General features: G+C 40.6%; 1 protein-coding gene across 2 annotated transcripts; it reads left to right on the top strand.

Annotated features, from left to right (window-relative positions):
* The first annotated feature begins 894 nt into the window (after positions 1-894).
* On the top strand, positions 895-20,045 carry LOC111142066 (heat shock protein 90 beta family member 1). Of its 2 annotated transcripts, none has more exons than XM_022495014.1 (18): positions 895-1,121; positions 2,094-2,196; positions 3,032-3,173; positions 3,651-3,767; positions 4,750-5,081; positions 9,119-9,230; positions 9,435-9,554; positions 10,306-10,422; positions 12,642-12,779; positions 12,862-12,939; positions 13,066-13,131; positions 13,610-13,879; positions 14,134-14,379; positions 15,823-15,959; positions 18,274-18,352; positions 18,441-18,505; positions 18,906-18,983; positions 19,754-20,045. In XM_022495014.1, the coding sequence occupies exons 1-17, from the start codon at positions 1,073-1,075 to the stop codon at positions 18,979-18,981; spliced, it is 2,247 nt and encodes a 748-aa protein (XP_022350722.1). In that variant the 5' UTR covers positions 895-1,072; the 3' UTR covers positions 18,982-18,983; positions 19,754-20,045. The 2 variants fall into 2 exon arrangements, with proteins under 2 accessions (XP_022350722.1, XP_022350721.1); XM_022495013.1 differs by having other exon boundaries at positions 942-1,121; positions 18,441-18,596; positions 18,864-18,983.
* Positions 20,046-21,982: the final 1,937 nt, after the last annotated feature.

Genomic DNA, 21,982 nt, shown 5'->3' with positions numbered 1-21,982 from the left:
GTTCCGGCCACTTTAATCAGAGAAGCAGCGAGGGCTCCGACGGCCCCCAAGTGACGCAAGAGAAGCCAGATGCGGGTTTACCAGCCGGAGGCGGACTCCGGACTCGGAGAGGCCGACCCCCGAACTCAGGGCGGCCGCGGCCAAGGTGTCGGAGCTTTCCAGACCTGCTTCTACAGGCTGTGTACCCTGGAGAGTCCTGGAATAAATACAAACCTCTACTACAGTCAGAACAAGACGTAAGTTCTAAAACACGCAGCACATAATCACAGCAAAGACACGGTGGGAAATGCCGCAGAGATAAACTACGCAGCTCGTCCACAGGCCAAGGACTACGATTCCCAACATGCAATGCAGCGTACCTCCCCCACCCCGGTACGTTGCATGCGGGGAACTGTAGTTCCTCACCGCCTTCTTCTAAAAAGTACTCCAGGGTTTTTCAACCTCTTACGTGTTTCTCTTCTCCGGGATGCACGGCCAAAGAGAAAGTTGGCTGCGAAAAGGCGCGCGGGTATCATTCCCAACGCGACCCCACGCATAGATGGAGGAAGCGAAGAACCGTTGCCATGACTACCGTTTCCCGTGGTCACCGAATAAACGTGCTCAAAGTTCCGGAAGTGGTTCCTCTGCGACCTCTCCAAAACGAGGGATGTGTTTCTGTGCTGACGTTCATTGGGCCGTTTCCTTGAGAGGCCAAAGCTACCCAGGCAAAGGGGCGGTCCCGTGTGAGAGGGCCCGCGGAGTCATTTGATTGGAGATGAGAGACTACGGATGACCAATCGGAGGGAGCCACGCTTCGGGCATCGGGCACCGCACCTGGACAGCTCTGATTGGTACACTGCTGTCCCCCCCACGAGTCCCCATTGGGTAGAGGGGGTGCGTGGTGCGGCACCATTGGTGGGTTCGTGTTTCCCGTCCCCCGCCCGCGAGAGGCTGGGGTGAAAAGCGGCCCGACCTGTTTGGGGGTAGTGGGCGGATCGCGCGGCTAGTGGTGTGAGGATCTGAGCCCCGTGGTGGGGGGTGGAGGCGGCTCCTGCGGTCTAAAGGGACTTGAGACTCTCACCGGCCGCGCGCCATGAGGGCCCTGTGGGTGCTGGGCCTCTCCTGCGTCCTGCTGACCTTCGGTGAGTGATCCCAGAGAAGCGGGCACCCCCCGGACGCCCCCCCATTCCTCAAGCGCGGCTTCTTCTCGAAGGTTCTGGGGGCGTTGAGCCTAGGAGGGGGATTACGGGGCCTCAGTTGGGCCGAGGGGAATTCATCGCCTTTCCTCGAAAGAGGCTCAGGGGAGTTCGCGCACTCTCCTCTGTGGAAGGGAAAAGCGAGGACCGAGAACATTGAACTCTCGTGCTCATCTCCTAGTATTCGTGCTTAGAGGTCTCGAGCAAGTTGGGGTGGGGCGCCTCTCGGGCTCATGATCCCCTGGGAGCCTTGCGGGTGCCCCTTCCGGAGGGTTTTTGTCCGACACAGGAGCGTTTGGCCCTCTGAGCTTGGGGACCCCCGCACCCAGTCTGCGAGTCAGAACGCGGGTTTCCTTTCTTAGGTGCTGGACTGGGGACTGTGGGGCTCTGAGTCAGAAGAAAGGCGGTGTCAGTGTGTTTGCTTCACTTTTGCTCGAGCGTCTCTCATCTCTTCCCTCGCTCACTTGGGCTCGATTTCGGTTCCTCTCGCTGTGGTTGCACGAATTCTATTTGTAGTTTGACCTGCGGTATTGCAGGTCTCAGTTTTGGCATGGTCAATCGGGAGGCCTTGCCTCGGCCTGCACGCAACACGTGTGAATGTAGAAGGGACCTGGTATCAAGTCTGCCAAACTTTATTTATAAAGCATCCCAGGGCCGAGGGCCGCTCATCAGACATGATGGCAGCCTCCGTATTTCAGAATCTACTGGAGGACTCAGGATCTGAACTTAAATAAGAAATATACCAAGTTGGGTTTTACAGTGGGTCTTTAAACTAGTGGATCCATTCCTCCGACCCCACCTCCCATATTTACCCCTGAATTTTGCAACCCCCTACTCTTGCCCTGTTTGATTTTATTTCTTCTGAGAAGTACACGAAGCAACCATGGTTTAAGAGTTTTCTGGTGTGAAATCTTTCAGGGTCGGTCCGAGCTGACGATGAAGTCGATGTGGATGGTACAGTGGAAGAGGATCTGGGTAAAAGTAGAGAAGGTTCAAGGACAGATGATGAAGTAGTACAGAGGTTTGTGTTCTTTTGAAACAGATTAGCCCTTATGAACACTGGAATATAATCGCTTGTTATCTTTTCTTCAGATGTCTAGATGGCATGTAACACCCCAAATTTGAATACCTAAGAAACGGTCAAAGAAAATGTTAGGGCGATGAGGCATGGTCATCCCTAAGTATCTCCTAACTTGCCCCTAGAATGACTGGTCAGATATGGGATGAATTTCTTTTGAAAACTATTCGGATAACTAGATTGCAGAATATAAGCTCTGTGACTTTCCGAAGACCCATTGGTTTTATATGCAGTAAGTGTGTAAACGTAGTAGTTTTTGTTTTAACCTCTGCCCCCACTGTGGGACGTGAACTCCTGACCCCTAGATCAAGAGTTGCGTGTTCTACTGACTCAACCATCCAAGTGCCCCAAAACTTCATAATTTTAAAAAAGATTTCTCTCAGTTGAGTAGTGTTTTCAAAGTTGACCCCTGGGACTTCACTGACAGTTTTGTAGAGCCTTAGAGGCCAAAGCTTCCCAGGCAAAGAGGCAGCCCCACATGCGAGGGAACATAGAAGTATGACCTTCCTTTTTATTTTTAGTAGAGGAAAGTCATGTTCATTTTTCTGACTATTTTAAGAACTGAGTATTATAACTCAGTGCTAAGGTGATAAAAATTTTACTGTGGTAAAATAATAGAAATAGTGGATTGGTAATATTTTATAATAGGCTTCCATTTTACCCTTTTAACCCTTAAGATAATCCTCTGAGACCACTGTGCTTTCATCACAGAATCCCATGTTTTGAGGGGGAACTAAGTAAGCAATGCAATAGTTGTTTATCAACATTTTTTCCTTAGAGAGGAAGAAGCTATTCAGTTGGATGGATTAAATGCATCCCAAATAAGAGAACTTAGAGAGAAGTCAGAAAAATTTGCCTTCCAAGCTGAAGTTAATAGAATGATGAAACTTATCATCAACTCATTGTATAAAAATAAAGAGGTAAGCAACAATATAGTTGGGATAATACTATTTTCTCTCTGTGCAGTAGCATACTTGTTTACCTTTATAATAAATATACTTAGGTAGTAACTCCCAAGTTAGTAGTTATTAGCACAGTTTAAATACCCAGTATATATAAAAATTACTGCTAGATACTTGTGGGGGGGGTGGTTGGACATTTTCCTTTTGTCCTTTCTCCTCCAAATATGTTCATAGTCTGCTAAACAGGGTTGAGGGCAGCCACACAAACCAAGTCCTGTTTGTTACATACATAAAGATCACTAGTGTGAGACTAGAGAGTTACTAATCTTACCAATTTGGGTATTCCTTACAGTTGTTACAGTCTTATGTGTAAAGAGCTGTACCTCCTTTTACCAAGAGAGTAGAGCCCTTCTGTACATGAGTTTGACATTAAATTTGCTGTTTTATATATCTTGAGGGTAATCAAAGTGTGTGTTGAATCTGGCTTCCATTTAGATTTTCTTGAGAGAACTGATTTCAAATGCTTCTGACGCTTTAGATAAGATAAGGTTAATATCACTGACTGATGAAAATGCTCTTGCTGGAAATGAGGAACTAACTGTCAAAATTAAGGTAAGCTTAAAACTTAAAACTTTTTCTTCTAAAGCAAAAAACGAGTCCATAAGTATAGGGAATCTGAATCAGTCAAGGTAGGTCAGATTATGCTGCAGTAACAGAAAACCCCCCAAGCCCAGGGGCTTAAATTGGGGTTTCACACTTAGGTGTTAGCTATGACTGCCTTTGTGCTACACAGTGGGTTTGAATATTGTAACAGAGACCATATGGCCCACGTGCCTAAAATATTTACTCTCTGGCCCTTTTTCAGAAAAAGTTTTCTAACCCCTGGATTAACTCATCAACCACAGGCCACTGTGGCCTTTGTTTTGTATCATCTTCACTCCTAGACACAGGCTGATTGAGTAGCCACCATCTGGAGTATAGCTTGTTGCCATGGTACAGAGAGCTTGGAGGGTCTCCCATCCCATAAAGGCTCTAATCTGAAAGCTACATTCTTGACTCCCACTTGCAGATCATTGGCCAGAACTGGTCACATGGCCTTAATAACCAAAAATGAAGGAAGCATATTCCTTCTATGTTTCTGGAAGACAGAGCTGGGAGTATTTAGTGAAGAACATTGATGACCATAGAATCTAACGTTAGTCATTCAAGTTTTGAACCTTTTTATTTTCTGTGAAAGAAATAGTCACAATATAAAATTCTATTTTTCTTAAATTTTTTTTTCAAAAATAACTTGTTTAGTTCTGTCTCTGCCCTTTGAAATTTAGACCAGTCTCTGTCTTCTTTATATTGATACTTTCTCAAATACACTGAATTTAAGGTTATTCTCTGTAAAGAAAGATGATTGTATGTAAGGTACACATTTTTCTGAAAAGGCCATAAAATACTATATGGAGAAAAGTTACCCAGTTTAGTGTTCTGTGTTGGAATTGAGGTGGCCCAAAGCCAGTAGTTTCTGAATATAAAGCCCAGTATTTACTTGTCATACTGTGAGTATTAAACAAATAAAACTGTCCTGTTCTTGTCGTGCTTTCAGTGTGACAAGGAGAAGAATCTGCTACATGTCACAGACACTGGTGTAGGAATGACCCGGGAAGAGCTGGTTAAAAACCTGGGTACCATAGCCAAGTCTGGAACAAGCGAGTTTTTAAACAAAATGACTGAGGCACAAGAAGATGGCCAGTCAACTTCTGAATTGATAGGCCAGTTTGGTGTCGGTTTCTATTCTGCCTTCCTTGTAGCAGATAAGGTTATTGTCACGTCAAAACACAACAACGATACCCAGCACATCTGGGAGTCTGACTCCAATGAATTTTCTGTAATTGCTGACCCAAGAGGAAACACTCTAGGACGGGGAACAACAATTACGTGAGTATTACTGATTCCTAATAAGAAGTAACCGTCCTAGTGAGGATCTTGACTCTGAGCAAACCAGAGCTTTCGTTCTGGGCTTTCATTCCTTTTCTATAAAATTGACCTGTTCCCATTACCTGAGGAAGTATTTTAAGGACCGCCTAAGGGCAGAGTTTTATAATGGCTGCTATACATAGCAAAAAGTCGAAGGCTTAGCTCCTGTAGGGGAGAAGGCAAATTGAAGGCGTCACAGAAGTGCGTTGATTCAAGAGTTCCCGAGAAACAAGACTTGGGAAAGAAGTATCAGATCTGTGGACAATTATGGCTGTAAAGGCAAGGAGGCACAGCATGTTCCCAGGATTAAAGAAACTCCTCTCGGTTGGTGACAATGATAGACATTTTGATTAGCTTTTTTAAGGTTTTCTGAAGATGGATGTGGAGGGTGGCAGGACTGGATGAGAGGATACTCTGGGAGCGACTATTGAAAGTACTGAACTATGGTAGTAATTGGCACTGGGTGGGGACCGGTTGGAGAGAAAGGGTACAAATAAAGAGGTTGAAGAAAGTTAATGAAAGTTCTTCAGAGGAAGATGTCTCCTTTGAGGATGGTTGCAAATTGTTGAATTCAAATTAGAATTTGGTTTAAGCCAGTAACCGTTACTTGTATAGATGAGGCAGATCTCATGACGAGGGTCTCTTGGTGTTCATAGCACTGCGAAGTAAACAGAGCGGCTTTTTGCCCCACCCCCACAAATATAACAAGATACTTAAATTTCCTTAATACCTAGGGAAGGACAAGTAAATACTGAGCTATATGAAGCTACCAGCTTTAGGCCACATCAGAGAAATCCCATTTCAGAGGCCATTTGGCATGCTTGTTGCCGGTGAAAAAGTGCCTACAACCTCAACTTTTTTTTCTTAATCCAGTTTTAAATTTTCTCAACATAAGAATTTTTAAATAGAGTATAAGAAAGTATGTATCATTTTGACCAGTGTTCTTCACGCTAGAAGGTGAATAGTTCCTGTATTCATTTTCATAAATGGTATTTTAACAAAGACTAATTAAATGAGTCATTTTAGTACTTTTACTAACTCTTCCCAATTTACCTTTCTCTGCCTCCGTTATTCACAGTCCTCTCTCCTGCTGTCATTTGGAAACATCACTAATAGTTACACCCCTGTGCCCTCTCTGTTAGGTGTTAAGGAAACATAGGTAAATTTTATCTCTTCACTACAATGAGCTAGAAAATGACATCCCAAGAGGGTTGATGTCTCAGGTGAGAGACAGGTGAGAGTACCTAGATGGAAGCTCCATGGAAGCAAACATTGCTTGACTGTTCCATTCCCAGAGCCTAACACTTGACCAGCGGATGTTTCTAGGAGTGAATATGGGTAATCAGGACAGCTTCGTGCAGGTAGCATGGATGGCTGATGAGTGAGTGAAGCCCTACAGACCCTGAGCAAAGTTGCCATTTTCCTTCAAGTCCTTCTACCCCAGCATTTATCAGCAGATAATCATTTGAGTGCCTTTCACCTGCTAGGGTTTAGGACTCCAATGGGGTGTAAGACCAGTGCAGTCACTGCTTCCATGTGGCTAGTTCAAGTAAAGAAGAAAAACGTGAGATAATTTCAGAGTGGCAAATGCCAGAAAGGAAGCTAGAGAACACTTCCCTTATCAGAAGGACTTTCTGAAATCGTAAATTTGGTTCCGGTATTCTAGGCAGCGAGCACAGTAGGTTGGAAGTTCCAAAGACATGAGGCCCATTTAAGGAACTGACAGTCTAGAATGGCCAAAGGAAGAAGGAAAGAGAAGGCAAGAAAGTGATGAGGTCAGAGTCCCACCTTAAACATGATTTCATCTTCTATTTGACTAATAAAATAGAAGCCATCAAACAATTGAGTGCCTACCTACTTCTGTTCCCACCCCTAAATTAGCCCCTGCTGTACTCTTATGAGCAAGTTTGTGAGGATTCAAGGAGATCATGAAATTAGCATCCAGTAAACTAGTACATTTGCTTCTGTCCTTCTACTGTCACATACTATATGGAGAAAAGTTACCCAGTTTAGTTTTCTGTGTTGGAATTGAGGTGAGGGAGGTATTCTACATTTTTCCCTAAGGCTGGTCACTACTGCTGATCTGCTGCCTGCCTCCTACCTCCTCAGAGGCTAAGCATAAATTAATTCCAACCCCATCTTTTGAAGTTAATCTTTCCCACACACTCCTTCTTTCCCATCAAAACGTAAACATGTTCAAGTGTCAGTGGGGAAAAAAGAGAGGTGATGCCACGCCCCCTTCTATAGTCAGGCATTGACGTTATCTACCACCTTTCCATTGAAATAAGTCACCAGTAATCTTGTTGCTAAATCCAGTCGATTTTTAGTCAATTTTAGTGAAATTTAAATTGACTTTGCTCCCAGCAATAGGGTTTTTTTTTCCCTGAGTTTTCCTCTTCTGTTTCCTACATAATTTACTATCTATTTAACACCATCCGCTTAGTACCTCGTTTCCATGACCCTGAATATCTTTTTGTTTCCTTTGCTTGTTGCTTAAATGTTGACAGTATCTCTCTTTCAAAGGTAACTGTCAGCCCTTCCTCATTATTTTTGTGTTCCTTGTGCAGTCTTCTTACCATGATGGATTTGGCTTCCAGTTCTTGCTCAGGGTTCTCAAATCTCTATTCTTAGTCTGAATCAGGAGTCAGCTAGTAAATATTTTAAGCATTTGGACAGATCTGTCATATGTCACAACTCTGATGTTCTTGCTCAAAAGTGACCATAGACAATACATGATGAGGTTGTGTCCCAGTAAAATTTCTTACGGGTGCCAGCCATAGTTTGCCAATCTTAGATTGGACATCTAGATCTAGATCTCCCTACTGGGTTCTTTATTCATATATCCAGTGGCCTTTTGAATATCTCTAAGATGTAACCATCATCTTGAACTTGGATCCACAACTGAACTTTCCTCCAGCCCCACACCACTAACAAACATGTTCTGAAACCAGAGGCTCGGCCACTTCATTAGGCTGCGCCATCATGAACTATCTACCTCTTGTTAATGGCACTAAACTGTAAGCTTTTTGAAGCCAGAAGGGACGCATGATACAACATTGGGCATATTTATTTATTGGGAGCACAAACACCAATTGGCAGTGCAATTAAAGAACTAGCTTTAAATTTTATTAAAAATGAAATCTGAGTACTGTTTTGGACAGTGGAGATATAAATAATAAGATTAATTTCCTAGCTTTTTTAAAGAACATGTTTTTAAGTTTTCACTCTCTATAGGAGATAATTTTTTTTTTAAAGTTTTATTTTTAAGTAATCTGCATACCCAACATGGGACTCAAACTCACAACCCCGAGATTAAGAATCTCACAGTCTTCCAACTGAGCCAGCCAGGTGCGCCTGGGTTCGCCATCTATGATAATCATTAGATTTCTAAAGTAACTATCAGAGTGCATGTCATTGCATTTTTCTCCAGAATGTTTCAGTGCCTTCTTACCTTTTTTTTTATTTTATTTTATTTATCAGACAGAGATCACAAGCAGGCAGAGAGAGGAGGAAACAGGCTCCCTGCTGAGCAGAGAGCCCCATGCAGGGCTCCATCCCAGAATCCTGGGATCATGACCTGAGCCGAAGGCAGAGGCTTTAACCCACTGAGCCACCCAGACGCCCCAGTGCCTTCTTACCTTGAGCTAATTTAACATTTCGGTTCTTCAAATGAAAAAACTAAACACACACACAAAACCTAAAAAAAAAACCCAACATATTTAGAAGATTGGAACATTTGCACTGTTTACTTAGGAACTAAGGATATTTTCCACTTGAGGGACACAAGGAAGATTCTTCCCGCTACCGTACTCATGTTCAGTATGTTTAGCTCAGAAACCGTCATTGGTGATAAGAGTTTTTAACATGAAAAACGGGCCATCCTGGATTACACCGATCTCCTGGCCATTAGCTTTGTCAGGAAGGTATTTTGAATGAATTTATAATCAAATCTTTTAAACCAAGGATATCTTTCTATAAATGTCCTATTTTCCTTTCAGACTAGTTTTGAAAGAAGAAGCATCTGATTACCTTGAGTTGGACACAATTAAAAATCTCGTCAAGAAATACTCACAGTTTATAAACTTCCCAATTTATGTGTGGAGCAGCAAGGTAAATCTACACTGATAAAATTTATGTGTATTATGTGGGCATATATTTAAATAACACTTTAAAAAAAGGCTCAGTGTGTTTCTTTCAGTGCAGGATATTCAGGATTTTCAATTGAAGACCTATTTTTTTGAGCTGTAATTGCATTTCATACTCACTAGACAGCATTATGAAATAAGAGAATTTAATGTAATTCTCCTTCAACAGACTGAAACTGTTGAGGAGCCCATGGAGGAAGAAGAAGCAGCAAAAGAAGAAAAAGAAGATTCTGATGATGAAGCTGCAGTGGAAGAAGAAGAAGAGGAAAAAAAACCAAAAACCAAAAAAGTAAGTCTGGTTCATCTCCACACTAAACTGTTATTCAGGACATGTTTGAGAAAACACAGAACCCCAAGTATGCACAGACTGATCGGAGTTAAGTTTTAATTCTTTAAGGTCTTTTTTTCTCCAGATGTTAAGTCTATAGGCCCAACTTAAAAACAAGAAGTTTATCTGCTAGTGTGTATGTTTTCTGCCTGTGGGAAGTTTTAAGTAGCAAACACAGATCATTTTTAGGCAGTTTTCTGAGTTCTATATATTGCCCAGGACAAGCTTATCCTATTCCAAGTTTTAAGATCTTAAAAATCTTTCTGCATCTTTTGTCATATAGATATTAACCATAATATTAGCTCTCTGACCTCTTCAGGTGGCAGAACAGGTGGAAGTAATGGTAGGTTTGAGGAATATTTATTGTAAGATGTTAGATTGCTGTAAGTCCTGAAGTAGGAATAATTAATGTGTATATATCCTTCTAATCTCAAAACAGATATTTTCAAGAAGTAACATTGTAGCTACTTTAATAATGGAAAAAACCTTTAATTGGCTTTCTGTCAGTTATAATGATAACGGGTTGCCTTCTTTGCATTATAGATCAGTCTTAAATGTTGAGAGAATTATTTTTAGATTTTTTATCCCATTGGCAGGAGCCACAGTAGTTTAGCAATGCCTTTCGGTGCTTCCCACATTCATCTGAACTGTCCTAAGGTTATGGTTCCTGCCGGTATTACTGTGGCTGGCTGACCATGTACTCTAACTTCAGGTAGAAAAAACCGTCTGGGATTGGGAACTTATGAACGACATCAAACCAATATGGCAGAGACCATCAAAAGAAGTAGAAGATGATGAATACAAAGCTTTCTACAAATCATTTTCAAAGGTAAGTATTATTTTAGAATAATGTGATGAACATTACTAAATCAAGTGTTTTTTGATTGTTTTATAACTGTTTCAACACAATTGGTTTCCTTTTTAATCTTGTGTGTTTTATATTACGTATGCATTTTAAGAATTTACTCTGAGGAGGCATAGGCTTCACCAGATGGCCAAGGGGTCTGTGTTACACAAAAGATTTAACTACCTACATAGGTAGGTAGATGATTTCCATAAAACGTATCTTATCTTGAATGGCTTTTAACATTATTGGCTTTCTTCCATTCAAGGATGAATACCTTTTATTTTTTTAATTTTTTTGATAGCCGACATACAATGTTACATTAGTTTCAGGTGTACAACAGTGATTCAGTATCTGTGTACTCTGCTGTGCTCCCCACAAATGTGCTACCATTTGTCACCATACAACACTGTTACAGTATCATTGACTATTCCCTGTGCTATACTGTTTATTCCCATGACTTACTGATTCCATAACTGGAAGCTTGTATCTTCTACTCCCTTTCATCTGTTTTGTCCATCCCCTACCCTCCTCTCTGGCAACCATCAGTTCCCTGTACCTATAGGTCTGATTCTGCTTTATGTTTGTTGATTCATCTGGCTTTTAACGTAACCTTTAAAAAGCCTACGTAAGGGGCACCTGGGTGGCTCAGTGGGTTAAAGCCTCTACTTTTGGCTTAGGTCATGATCCCAGGGTCCTGGGATCGGGCCCCACATCGGGCTCTCTGCAGGGAGCCTGCTTCCACCTCTCTCTCTATCTGCCTGCCTCTCTGCCTGCTTGTGATCTCTGTCAAATAAATAAATATTTATTAAAAAAAAAAAAGCCTACGTAAAACCTCAAACATCTATTGTGAGGTTGTATGCTTCAGAATAATTACTAGATCTTTGTTTCCTTACCTATTTCCTTTTACTGATCCTTTTTAACTGTAGAATACAAAACTAGCGTGGATTAAGATTGTTTCAAGTTAGTATTTTCCCATACAGCATTTTGTACAAAACATTTAGCATGGCTAGATAAAACTTGACTTGCTGTGGTTGTGTTTGTTCTTTAATCTTTATTCTTTTGATTTGTTCCTTAACCTTCTTTGTTTTCCTTATGTTAACATCCAACCATCCCTTAAGTTTTATTTCTTAAAACTGTCCTCTTGGTTCTTGCCTCCACTTTTATTCCCATGAAGAGTCTTAAGTGTATACAAATGTAACATACTTTCTTCTGGGATAGCTGTATTAGAAATGTGATGTGAGCTACATAGGCACATTTTTAAAAGTTGAAACGGCGCCTGGGTGCCTCAGTCAGTTAAGTGTCTGCCTTCAGCTCAGGTCATGATCTCTAGACCTAGCCCCATGTTGGGCTTCCTGCTCAGCGGGGAGTCTGTTTCCCTCCTCTCTTTAGCCCCCACTCATGCTCGCTTGCATGCACAGAGACTCTCTCTCAAGTAAATACAATCTTTAAAAGTTGAAATGGGTGTGGTTAATTTTAATGTTTTATATTTTATATAAATTTTATATTTTATTTAATCCAACATACCCAAAATATTTTTATTTTAACATGTAATCATTATTCAATTAATGACACATTTGGTGTTTTGGGGGTTTTTGTTTTTGTTTTTTGTACCATATCTTCAAAGTCTGGTTGTCTGTATTTACACTTAATCCATATGTATCCCAATTTGGATTAGCCGCATTTCGAGTGCCTAGTACCCACAAATGGGTACGGTAATGGATAATGCAAATCTAGGGAATTTGGGTTTTTTATTTATTTACATACCCCATTGTAGCCACTGCTATAGTCCATATCCCAACTGAAGAAAACTGTTCCTGAGAACTTTTCGTGGTTGAACAGTATACTCATGCAGCATTGTATACTGTTGATGAGACAAGATGATTTTTCTACCCTGTTCTTTGACAGATTTGGAACCTAGACTCATACATTCTTCCCCGAGTTTAGGAGATCCACTGATGCTGTTTATTGATGATGATCAGTGATCATCAGCAAAACCACCATGTCTAGCCAGTTAGAATAGCAGTCTTAACTGTTCTTCTTTCCTCCATCCCCCCTACTGTTGTTGGTGAGAGAACTTTTTTTTTGCTAAATAAAGGCTTAGCTGAGGGTGTACCACATGATGAATCACTTAGCCTTTGCACTGCCTTTTTCTGGTGCCTTTGGAATGACTAAATGCCTGACTAAATGCCATCTTTCCATAGGAAAGTGATGACCCCATGGCTTATATCCACTTTACTGCTGAAGGGGAAGTTACCTTCAAATCCATTTTATTCGTACCTACATCTGCTCCACGTGGTCTGTTTGACGAATATGGATCTAAGAAGAGTGATTACATTAAGGTGAGTTTTTAAATGTAAAAACTGAGTTTAGAATTTGAAAGTTTAATTTCCAGAAAGTGACTTTTTTTTTCCCCCTGCTTAGCTGTATGTGCGCCGAGTATTCATCACAGATGACTTCCACGATATGATGCCCAAGTACCTTAATTTTGTCAAGGGTGTTGTAAGTATCCAAAGATAATGAGAAGGGGGTCCTTAAAAATGAGGGATGGAAGTATTTTTTTGGTTTGTTGGTTTGGTTTTTTCCCAGTTTCTATTGCTCACTGAACTTTTCTTGTGCCGTCTAAAGGTGGACTCAGATGACCTCCCCTTGAATGTTTCCCGGGAAACTCTTCAGCAGCATAAACTGCTTAAGGTGAGTGTCTCTGGGAAGAGACTGGCTGCCTTTCTCTTTGGGCTTCAGAGGACACACTCTGTTAGTGGAGTTGCCAGATATGGAGACTAGTCCTTGGCTCTCTAGCTGAAGAACTTAATTTTACTCTGGAATTATTAAATCCTAAGAATCTGATTGTTTTCTCCCTACTATTTAATGAGAATTTCAAACTGATAGAAAAGTTGAAAGAATTACGTAGTAAACACCTATATAAGTCCACTATCTGGTCTAAAGATAGAACATAAATGTCAAAGTGATCTTGTGACTGTTTCCACTGACAACTTTGTTTCTGCTCAGTGTGACACAGGCTTGCTCACCATTCCCTGCCGCTTGATAAGTGGCAGTGACAGTGCCTGGTCTTTATATCTTTCACCAATATTCCTCTGCTGTCTTAAATATGGTAGGGTCTCAAAAGTTTGAGAGGACGTTCTTTAATAAGTTATTCTTTAATTTCATTTAGGTGATTAGAAAGAAGCTTGTTCGTAAAACTCTGGACATGATCAAGAAGATTGCTGATGAGAAGTACAATGATACTTTTTGGAAAGAATTTGGAACCAACATCAAGCTTGGTGTGATTGAAGACCACTCAAATCGAACACGTCTTGCTAAACTTCTTAGATTCCAGTCTTCTCATCATCCAAGTGACATCACCAGTCTAGACCAGTATGTGGAAAGAATGAAGGAGAAACAAGACAAAATCTACTTCATGGCTGGGGCCAGCAGAAAAGAGGTGAGATGAACTCCTGTCAGGCATCCTGATACATAGCCAACTCTTGAGAAAGAAAAAAAAAAATGTCATGGTGAACTAGAGCCATCACGAGGCCTGGTCAGTCACTGACAGAAAAGTCATTATATTCTCTGCACTTCTTATTTTTTTTCCACTTGTAAAATGGGATTGTTTGTATATATAAATGTAGATACTAAGGTGAACAAGTATGCCAAGGCTAAATCTTGGAAACTTTATCACTTCTCTTCATTTTATAGGCTGAATCTTCTCCATTTGTGGAGCGACTTCTGAAAAAGGGCTATGAAGTGATTTATCTCACAGAACCTGTGGATGAATACTGCATTCAGGCTCTTCCTGAGTTTGATGGCAAAAGGTTCCAGAATGTTGCCAAAGAAGGCGTGAAATTTGATGAAAGTGAGAAAACGAAGGAGAGTCGTGAAGCAGTTGAGAAAGAATTTGAGCCTCTGCTCAATTGGATGAAAGATAAAGCTCTCAAGGACAAGGTATTTTTCAGGAAATTAGAACTTGTGAAATTTTAGCATCTCCATTTTCTTTTTTAAAAATTGTTTTGTCAACAAATTAAACTTTACGTCTGGTTACCTTGTAACCATTAAAAGTTGTACAGAACAACAACAAAAGTTATACAGAACAGTGTTTAATACTGTTAAATTTTGGTGAGGCTGAGCTTTAAAAAAATTTTTTTTTAAGATTTTATTTATTCATTTAATTGACAGAGGGCGACACAGCAAGAGAGGGAACGTAAGCAGGGGGAGTGGGAGAGGGAGAAGCAGGCTCCCCACCAATCAGGGAGCCCAACGTAGGGCTCAATCCCAGGACCCGGGAATCATGACCTGAGCTGAAGGCAGACAGATGCTTAACAACTGAGCCACCCAGGTACTCCCAGCTTAAAATATATAAACTACAGGGGCCTGACTGACTCAGTTGGTATAGTATATAACTCTTTGATCTCAGGGTCTTGAGTTTGATCCCCTTATTGGGTGTGGAGCCTGTTTTTTATTTTTTGTTTTGTTTGGTTTTTTGTTTGTTTGTTTTAAGAGAGTATACAAGCAGGTAGAGGGGGGCACCTGGGTAGCTCAGTGGGTTAAGTAAGCCTCTGCCTTCAGCTCAGGTCATGATCTCAGGGTCCTGGGATTGAGCCCCACATCAGGCTCTCTGCTCAGCAGGGGCTTGCTTCCCTTTCTCTCTCTGCCTGGTGCTCTGCCTACATGTGAAATCTGTCAAATAAATAAATAAAATCTTTATTTAAAAAAAAAAAAAAAAAGTAGGTAGAAGAGCAGAGGGATCTCAATCTTACAACCTTGAGATCATGACCTGAGCCAAAATCAAAGTCAGACTCTTATGAGACACCCAGGTACTCCTACTTTAAAAAAAAGAAAAAAGAAAAAAAAATGGCGCTTGGGTGGTTCAGTCAGTTAAGTGTCTGCCTTCAGCTCAGGTCATGATCCCAGGAGCCTGGGATCAAGCCCCACATTGGGCTCCCTGCTCAGTGGAGAGTCTGCTTCTCTCCTACGCTACTCCCCCGCTCTCTCACTGTCAAATAAAAAAAATCTTCTTAAAAATAAGTTAATTAATTAATTAGATTTAAAAAGTGTTATAAGCTACAAAGAATTAAAAGGAAAACAGTGGTTTTTCTGTTCGTGGGTACTATTCAGTTTTTTTCTTACTGAAAGTTCTTGTAGTTTAATACTGTTTTTTCTTTAAATAACTTAAATTTTTGCTGTTTAAATTTGTTTTATGTGCTTCAGAAGTTTATTTTTTTACTGAAAAATTCAGATTATTAAAGATAAGAATCTTCTAAAAATCTGGATAAGAGGTATTTTTATGACTTGCATCTGTTTATGATCTTACGTGCTGAATCCTTAGTTACTGAATGACCTTAACTGTTTGTACTTACATGTATCTCACTTTTGGTTTTTTATCCTAAGATTGAAAAGGCTGTGGTATCTCAGCGTCTGACAGAGTCTCCATGTGCTCTCGTCGCCAGCCAGTACGGGTGGTCTGGCAACATGGAGAGAATCATGAAAGCTCAGGCATACCAGACAGGCAAAGACATCTCTACCAAGTAAGCCTCCTTGGGAAGGTCCCTGGCAAGGTGTTAATTCTTGTCCTGCCTGCCTTTAGCAGATGATGTCAGCTTCTGTACAAAGAGCTGATGGCATTAAGCGTCCACCACTACTGCTCTGTATTACATGCCACAAGTTTACAAACGGATTCCTCTGACATTAGACTGATGAAGGAGAGGTGTTGGGCTCATGATTTATTTTATGGTATTTTTATACACAAAAGGAAATTTTCTTAATCCTGCAACACACATTGTTTTTATTTTTGCACTCGATTATATATTTGGCCTGGTATCTGGGCTTCTTTGACATTTTTAGATGCTAATAGTTACAGAGGAGGTTAATGACAATGACCTTTGATTAATGAATTCAGTCCTTTTTTTAAACTGCCATCTCCCATTCCCCCAAATAGTATGCCCCACAAAATAAAGAGTAAAGGCCCCTGAGAACAAGTTTATGAACTAAAGGGCTAAGTACTGGAGTTACACTGGGTCTTCAGTATCCCTTCTTTTCAAGGAATATATATGCCAAATTTATATTTTAAAGTCACAGCAGTAGTCTTGAAAATTACTTCTTCCCTGCTTTCATTTTCCCTTCTCCCTCCTGGAATGTTTTTTTTTTTTTTTTAATTTGCTCTCTGATCATCCTGCATTTTGCCAAGGCCTAGCTTAGGATTCTTCTCACAAGTGTAGTCTTCATTGTCACAATTCCAGAACTATCTGTATTTTTTATATAAGGTGCACTCCATATTTAGTGAGACTCCACAAGTATAAGGTTTCCACTTTAAAATGCTAAAATGGCATCTTGCTTACATGTCTTACCCCCCTCAAGATTTTATAGGTTATAAAATTCAGGGGGCACCTGCATGGCTCAGTAGGTTAAGCCTCTGCCTTCGGCTCAGATCATCTCAGGGTCCTAAGGTCGAGCCCCACATTGGGCACTCTGCTCAGTGGGGAGCCTACTCTGCCCCCCCGCCCCAGTGCCCTCTGCCTGCCTCTCTGCCTACTTGTGATCTCTGTCAAATAAATAAATTTTTTTTAAAGATTTTATTTATTTATTTGATAGAGATCACAAGTAGGCAGAGAGGCAGAGAGAGAGAGAGAGAGAGAGAGAGGAGGAAGCAGGCTCCCTGCCGAGCAGAGAGCCCGATGCGGGGCTCCATCCCAGGACCCTGGGATCATGACCTGAGCCGGAGGCAGAGGCTTTAACCCGCTGAGCCACCCAGGCACCCCAAATAAATAAAATTTTTTAAAAAAATAAAGTAAAATTCAGGTGGGAAACAGGTTTCTACTTACATCCCATTGCAGCAGTATAGTAGCTATTATATAAATGTCCATCTAATTCAGTCATTTATTAATGGGAAGTTACCTTCCATCCAGCACTTACCTACTATGTCTTTACCTTGGTGGTCTCTTTACCTTGGTGGTCTAAGTAGACGTCACTGCTGTCTTTCTGGCAGTAGGATAATGGATCAAGTCATAATCTTCTAAACTCTGCATCTGTACCCGGTATACCAAGATAGGGATAGATGTAGTTCCTCCCTGTCCTCAGCTGTAGGAGGGAGGACAGTCACAACTGACAAACATGATGGAAGGTAGACTAGAATGCATTGAGAGCTGAGCTCCAATAGAAGAAAGTTTGTCCTGGAACCATATTGGTGAAGGCATCATGAAAAAGGTAGTAACAGACCAGCAGGCAGAAGCTGCCTGGTTGTTTCCAAACTCTGGGGGACACCGAGCTGCAGTTAAGTGAGAATAAATTAAGAGTCGATGAAGAGGACACTAAATCCATTCATCCATTCAGCAAAGCTGTAGGCACTTGAGATGCATTAGTAAATAATTCTCTTTATAGCACTCTTCTATCACACTTTGCCCATCCCTATTTAAAAGCCAAAGCATGTGTAGTGATATAAATAGTGTTGATTTTTTCCCAGGAGTTCTCTGTAATTGTAAAAATGTATAGAACATGGAAAATGTATGGATTCTGAAATTTGATGTTTCTTTTTTTATTAACATATAATTATTATTTGCTTCAGGGGTACAGGTCTGTGAATCATCAGGCTTACACATTTCACAGCACTCACCATAGCACAACCCTCCCCAATGTCCATAGCCCAGCCACCCTATCCCTACCCCCTCAGCCCCCAGCAACCCTGTTTGTTTTGTGAGATTAAGAGTCTCTTATGGTTTGTCTCCCTCTTGATCCCATCTTGTTTCATTTTTTTCCTTCCCAACCCCCCACAGTCCCCCGCCCTGCCTCTTAAATTCCTCATATGAAATTTGATGTTTCTTAATGGTCATTTTTATCCCCTACCAGTTACTATGCCAGCCAGAAGAAAACATTCGAAATTAATCCCAGACACCCCCTGATCAAAGACATGCTTCGACGGGTTAAGGTGAGTAATATTGCAGCCTTACTCCTTTATCTTTTAATTGGACTTTGTACCTTTAAATATTAACCAGATGTCCCTTCTTCCATCTTAGGAAGATGAAGATGACAAAACTGTTTCAGATCTTGCTGTAGTTTTGTTTGAAACGGCAACACTGCGGTCAGGATATCTATTACCAGACACTAAAGCCTATGGAGATCGAATAGAAAGAATGCTTCGCCTGAGTTTAAACATTGACCCTGATGCAAAGGTTTGAAATAATTTATGGACTGTTCAAATCCTCCAGTGTCACACACTGCTAGAATTAATAAGAAATTCCCCTTTCATAGACTTTTTTTTTTTTTTTTTAATCTGTCTCCCTTTGTTAGTGTGACTGTTAACTAATAAGCATATTCACTCTACATTTGTGGATAGAACAGGAGTGAAGTTAATTATAATATTACACATTTAAATGAATAAAGTGAAAATAGACCCAAAATACTGGATCCGTGAATGAGCTCATACATGTTGCCCTTAGGTGGAAGAAGAACCCGAAGAAGAACCTGAAGAAACAACAGAGGACACCTCAGAAGACACAGAGCAAGACGAGGAAGAAGAAATGGATGCAGGAACAGACGAAGAAGAAGAAACAGTAAAGGTATAGCAAGTCAAGAATGGGGCTCGTATTTTAGTTCTTGGACAATTAGGCAAACTTATTTTTAGTTCTGGTGTTAGGCCTATGTAACTTCCAGAAGTCAGACTTCAGGAAATCCACCAAAAAAAACAGGCGTCTAGGGCGCCTGGGTGGCTCAGTTGGTTAAGCGACTGCCTTCAGCTCAGGTCATGATCCTGGAGTCACGGGATTGAGTCCCGCATCGGGCTCCCAGCTCCACGGGGTGTCTGCTTCTCCCTCTGACCTTCTCCTCGCTCATGCGCTCTCTCACTGTCTTTCTCTCTCTCTCAAATAAATAAATAAATAAAATATAAAAAAAAAAAAAAAAACAAAAAAACAGGCATCTAATAACAAATTCAAAAGCTGGAGCCAGTCCTTTTTTTTTTTCCTCTAAATGAAGTATATGCTTTCATCGTCCCATTCCTTTTTGTTTGTTTTAGCCGTCCATTCTTGAGATCTTGTTAGATTTTTTTAAGCCCATAAGGCTTCTATAGTCTTTGCCACCTGCTTCTGCCTTACTATATCGCAGCAGTAGGCCCATTTTAAATTCTTGATTATTTGTGTCTAGAGGCCATAGATCCTATTGTTGAGTTCTAAATTATTTTTCAGATTTATAGGTGAGGTTCTAGCCTACCTCTGAAATAATGGAACTATGCAGGGCCCATTAGAGTTGTTTTTTTCTACACATGAACCTTCTGTGAACTAACATTTTTTCTGCTCATTTTTCATGTCTTCTGATTTTTCTCTTTTCACAGAAATCTACAGCTGAAAAAGATGAATTATAAATTATACTCTATTTGGATCCGGTGTGGAGAGGGAATGTGAAATTTAAGTCATTTCTTTTGGGAGAGACTTGTTTTGGATGCTCCCCCCAGCCCCTTCTCCCCTGCACTGTAAAATGTTGGGATTGTGGGTCACAGACAGAAGTGGGTTTTTTTAGTTGAATTTTTTTTAACATTCCTCATGAATGTAAATTTGTACTATTTAACTGACTATTCTTGGTGTAAAATCTTGTCATGTGTATAAAAATAAAAAAGATCCCAAATATTCTGTGTCTTGCTTGTCTTCATAATGATTGTACATACTTAGCTCTTGTTTTTTTCTTTTTAATCCTGTGTTTTGGGGTTTTTTCTCCCTTACAAAATAATGCATATAGATTACAGAAAATTCTTTTTTAGATCAGTATTTTTTTAAAGTCACCTATGTAGAGAAAAGACAGTGTTCCTTACAGAAGAATTCCAAATAATATATGCAGATACACTCCCCCTTCCAGGAGGTGGGGCTTAATTCTCCTTTCCTTTTTGAAAGTGAACTAGGCTTAGTGGCTGTCCTCTAGAGTATGGAAAGGGAAAAATAGTAACTTTGTAGCAGAGAAACCTGGCAGACACTACCTTAACCTGGTGGTCAGGTTTCATATCCCCAGTGATGTTGTGTATCCTTGACAGGCTGTGGTAAGAAAGGTTCTGCTGTCTTTACCATCAGACACACAGTATGTGAACAGTATTCTATCAAAGTTTCAAGGTCAAAACCAAGGACAGAAATAGACTGAAGACCTGGCAACTAAGCGCACTCTGCCTGGATTAAACTGGTAAAATTTATTCTAGAGTTACGGTTCTTTGGCTTTGACCTATGGACCAGCATTCGTGAAAACAGGAAGGGGACATGGGGCTCTGTACTATCTTTGCAGTTTTCCTGTAAATCTAGAGCTATTCCAAAATAAGGGTGTTTTTCAAAACACCCATTATTCTACAACAGGTAAATTGTAGATAGTGATGATACTCATCAAGCAATCATTTAATTCCTTCTGAAATGTAGTATTTATGAGAGAAATAGTTTTCTCTAATTTCACTAATTGATAGCCATCTGAAATGGTAGTCTATTTTTTAGCTGGCTAGGGAGAGAAAACCTGAGTTGTATATTCAGAGATCATGTGTGTATACTCAGAGATCATGGAAATCAACTTTATGTACTATAATGTTTCGTAAGGGACTCGATTTTCCTGATAATTTAGGACCCTTTTCTGGGCTTTTTGTATTTGTCTTATGTGTCCTACTCCCCTCCCACCCAAGCTATTTTTCTAGGCTTAGTTTGCAATAATCACTTTGAAAGCTAATTTACTTGATTTTTAAAAATCTGTTTTCTTTCCTTTATAAGAAATAAAATAGGAGCTCAGTCATAGGGAGACATGCTGTAAAGGTACAGCTTCCTTTCATGATACAACACTATATTAGCCATTAATCACAATACTTGTTTCCAATTTTTTGGTCACCATAATTTTTAATTTTTAATAAAGACATATAGAAAAGCCATTGGATTGCATTAAGTTAATAGCATCTGGAACTTGCTCCTCATTATTCTCCCAATTACAAATTCTGAGTGTATACTATTTCCAGCAGGAAGCATGGAAAGCATCCTATTCTCATAGTTTTGGGTAAAAATAAGCAGCTATGTCATATACACCTTGCAAAACCACTGTTTGACCTAATTTAATGACCAAACGCCTTGCAACTGGTCTATCTTGGGTGGTTTTTTCCCAGAGCTCTATTAAGGAACAACCTAGTACTACATTTAATTTTTGGTTTGTGTAAGTCACAGATTTGGCTCTCCAAGCAGCACTGAAATGGAGTTTAGTATACAGGCTATTTATTAAGGAATGCCCCTAAATCAGCACCTGTGGAAGGAAAGGAAATGGGATGGAGCAGAGGGAGGTGAGAAGCAATGCAGGGCCAAAAAGCCCCACTCAGCTAAGAGGGAAGGGAGCTAACATGCCCCTTGAGAGTTGTGCTGAATGGCAGGAGGCGTGGCTCTGAGCAAGGCCACCCTTGAGCTGTTAAAGTCCCTGCAGAAGCCAAGACAACTGAAGGCTGCTCAGTGAGAAGCACCCAGTGCCTTTCCTCAGAGAATCTACTAATGCATTTCCAGGGCCACCACAATGCATATTTTTCACAATAGGGGTCAACTTCAGAAAAGGATACCTTGGTGAA

The sequence above is a fragment of the Enhydra lutris genome, unplaced genomic scaffold, assembly GCF_002288905.1.
Source record: "Enhydra lutris kenyoni isolate GAN:26980312 unplaced genomic scaffold, ASM228890v2 scaffoldscaffold7, whole genome shotgun sequence".
In the NCBI taxonomy this organism is placed as follows: Eukaryota; Metazoa; Chordata; class Mammalia; order Carnivora; family Mustelidae; genus Enhydra; species Enhydra lutris.
The sequence above is the reverse complement of the archived record's forward strand: the minus strand, read 5'-3'. Positions and strand labels throughout refer to the sequence as shown.

What these genes read in the sequence shown, in the direction of transcription:
- LOC111142066 (XM_022495013.1), top strand. Translation starts at nt 1,073, where the DNA reads ATGAGGGCCCTGTGGGTGCTGGGCCTCTCCTGCGTCCTGCTGACCTTC. An exon ending in ACATTGACCCTGATGCAAAG is followed by an intron (nt 18,597 to 18,863) that starts GTTTGAAATAAT and finishes TGTTGCCCTTAG; the next exon opens with GTGGAAGAAGAACCCGAAGA. An exon ending in AAGAAGAAGAAACAGTAAAG is followed by an intron (nt 18,984 to 19,753) that starts GTATAGCAAGTC and finishes CTCTTTTCACAG; the next exon opens with AAATCTACAGCTGAAAAAGA.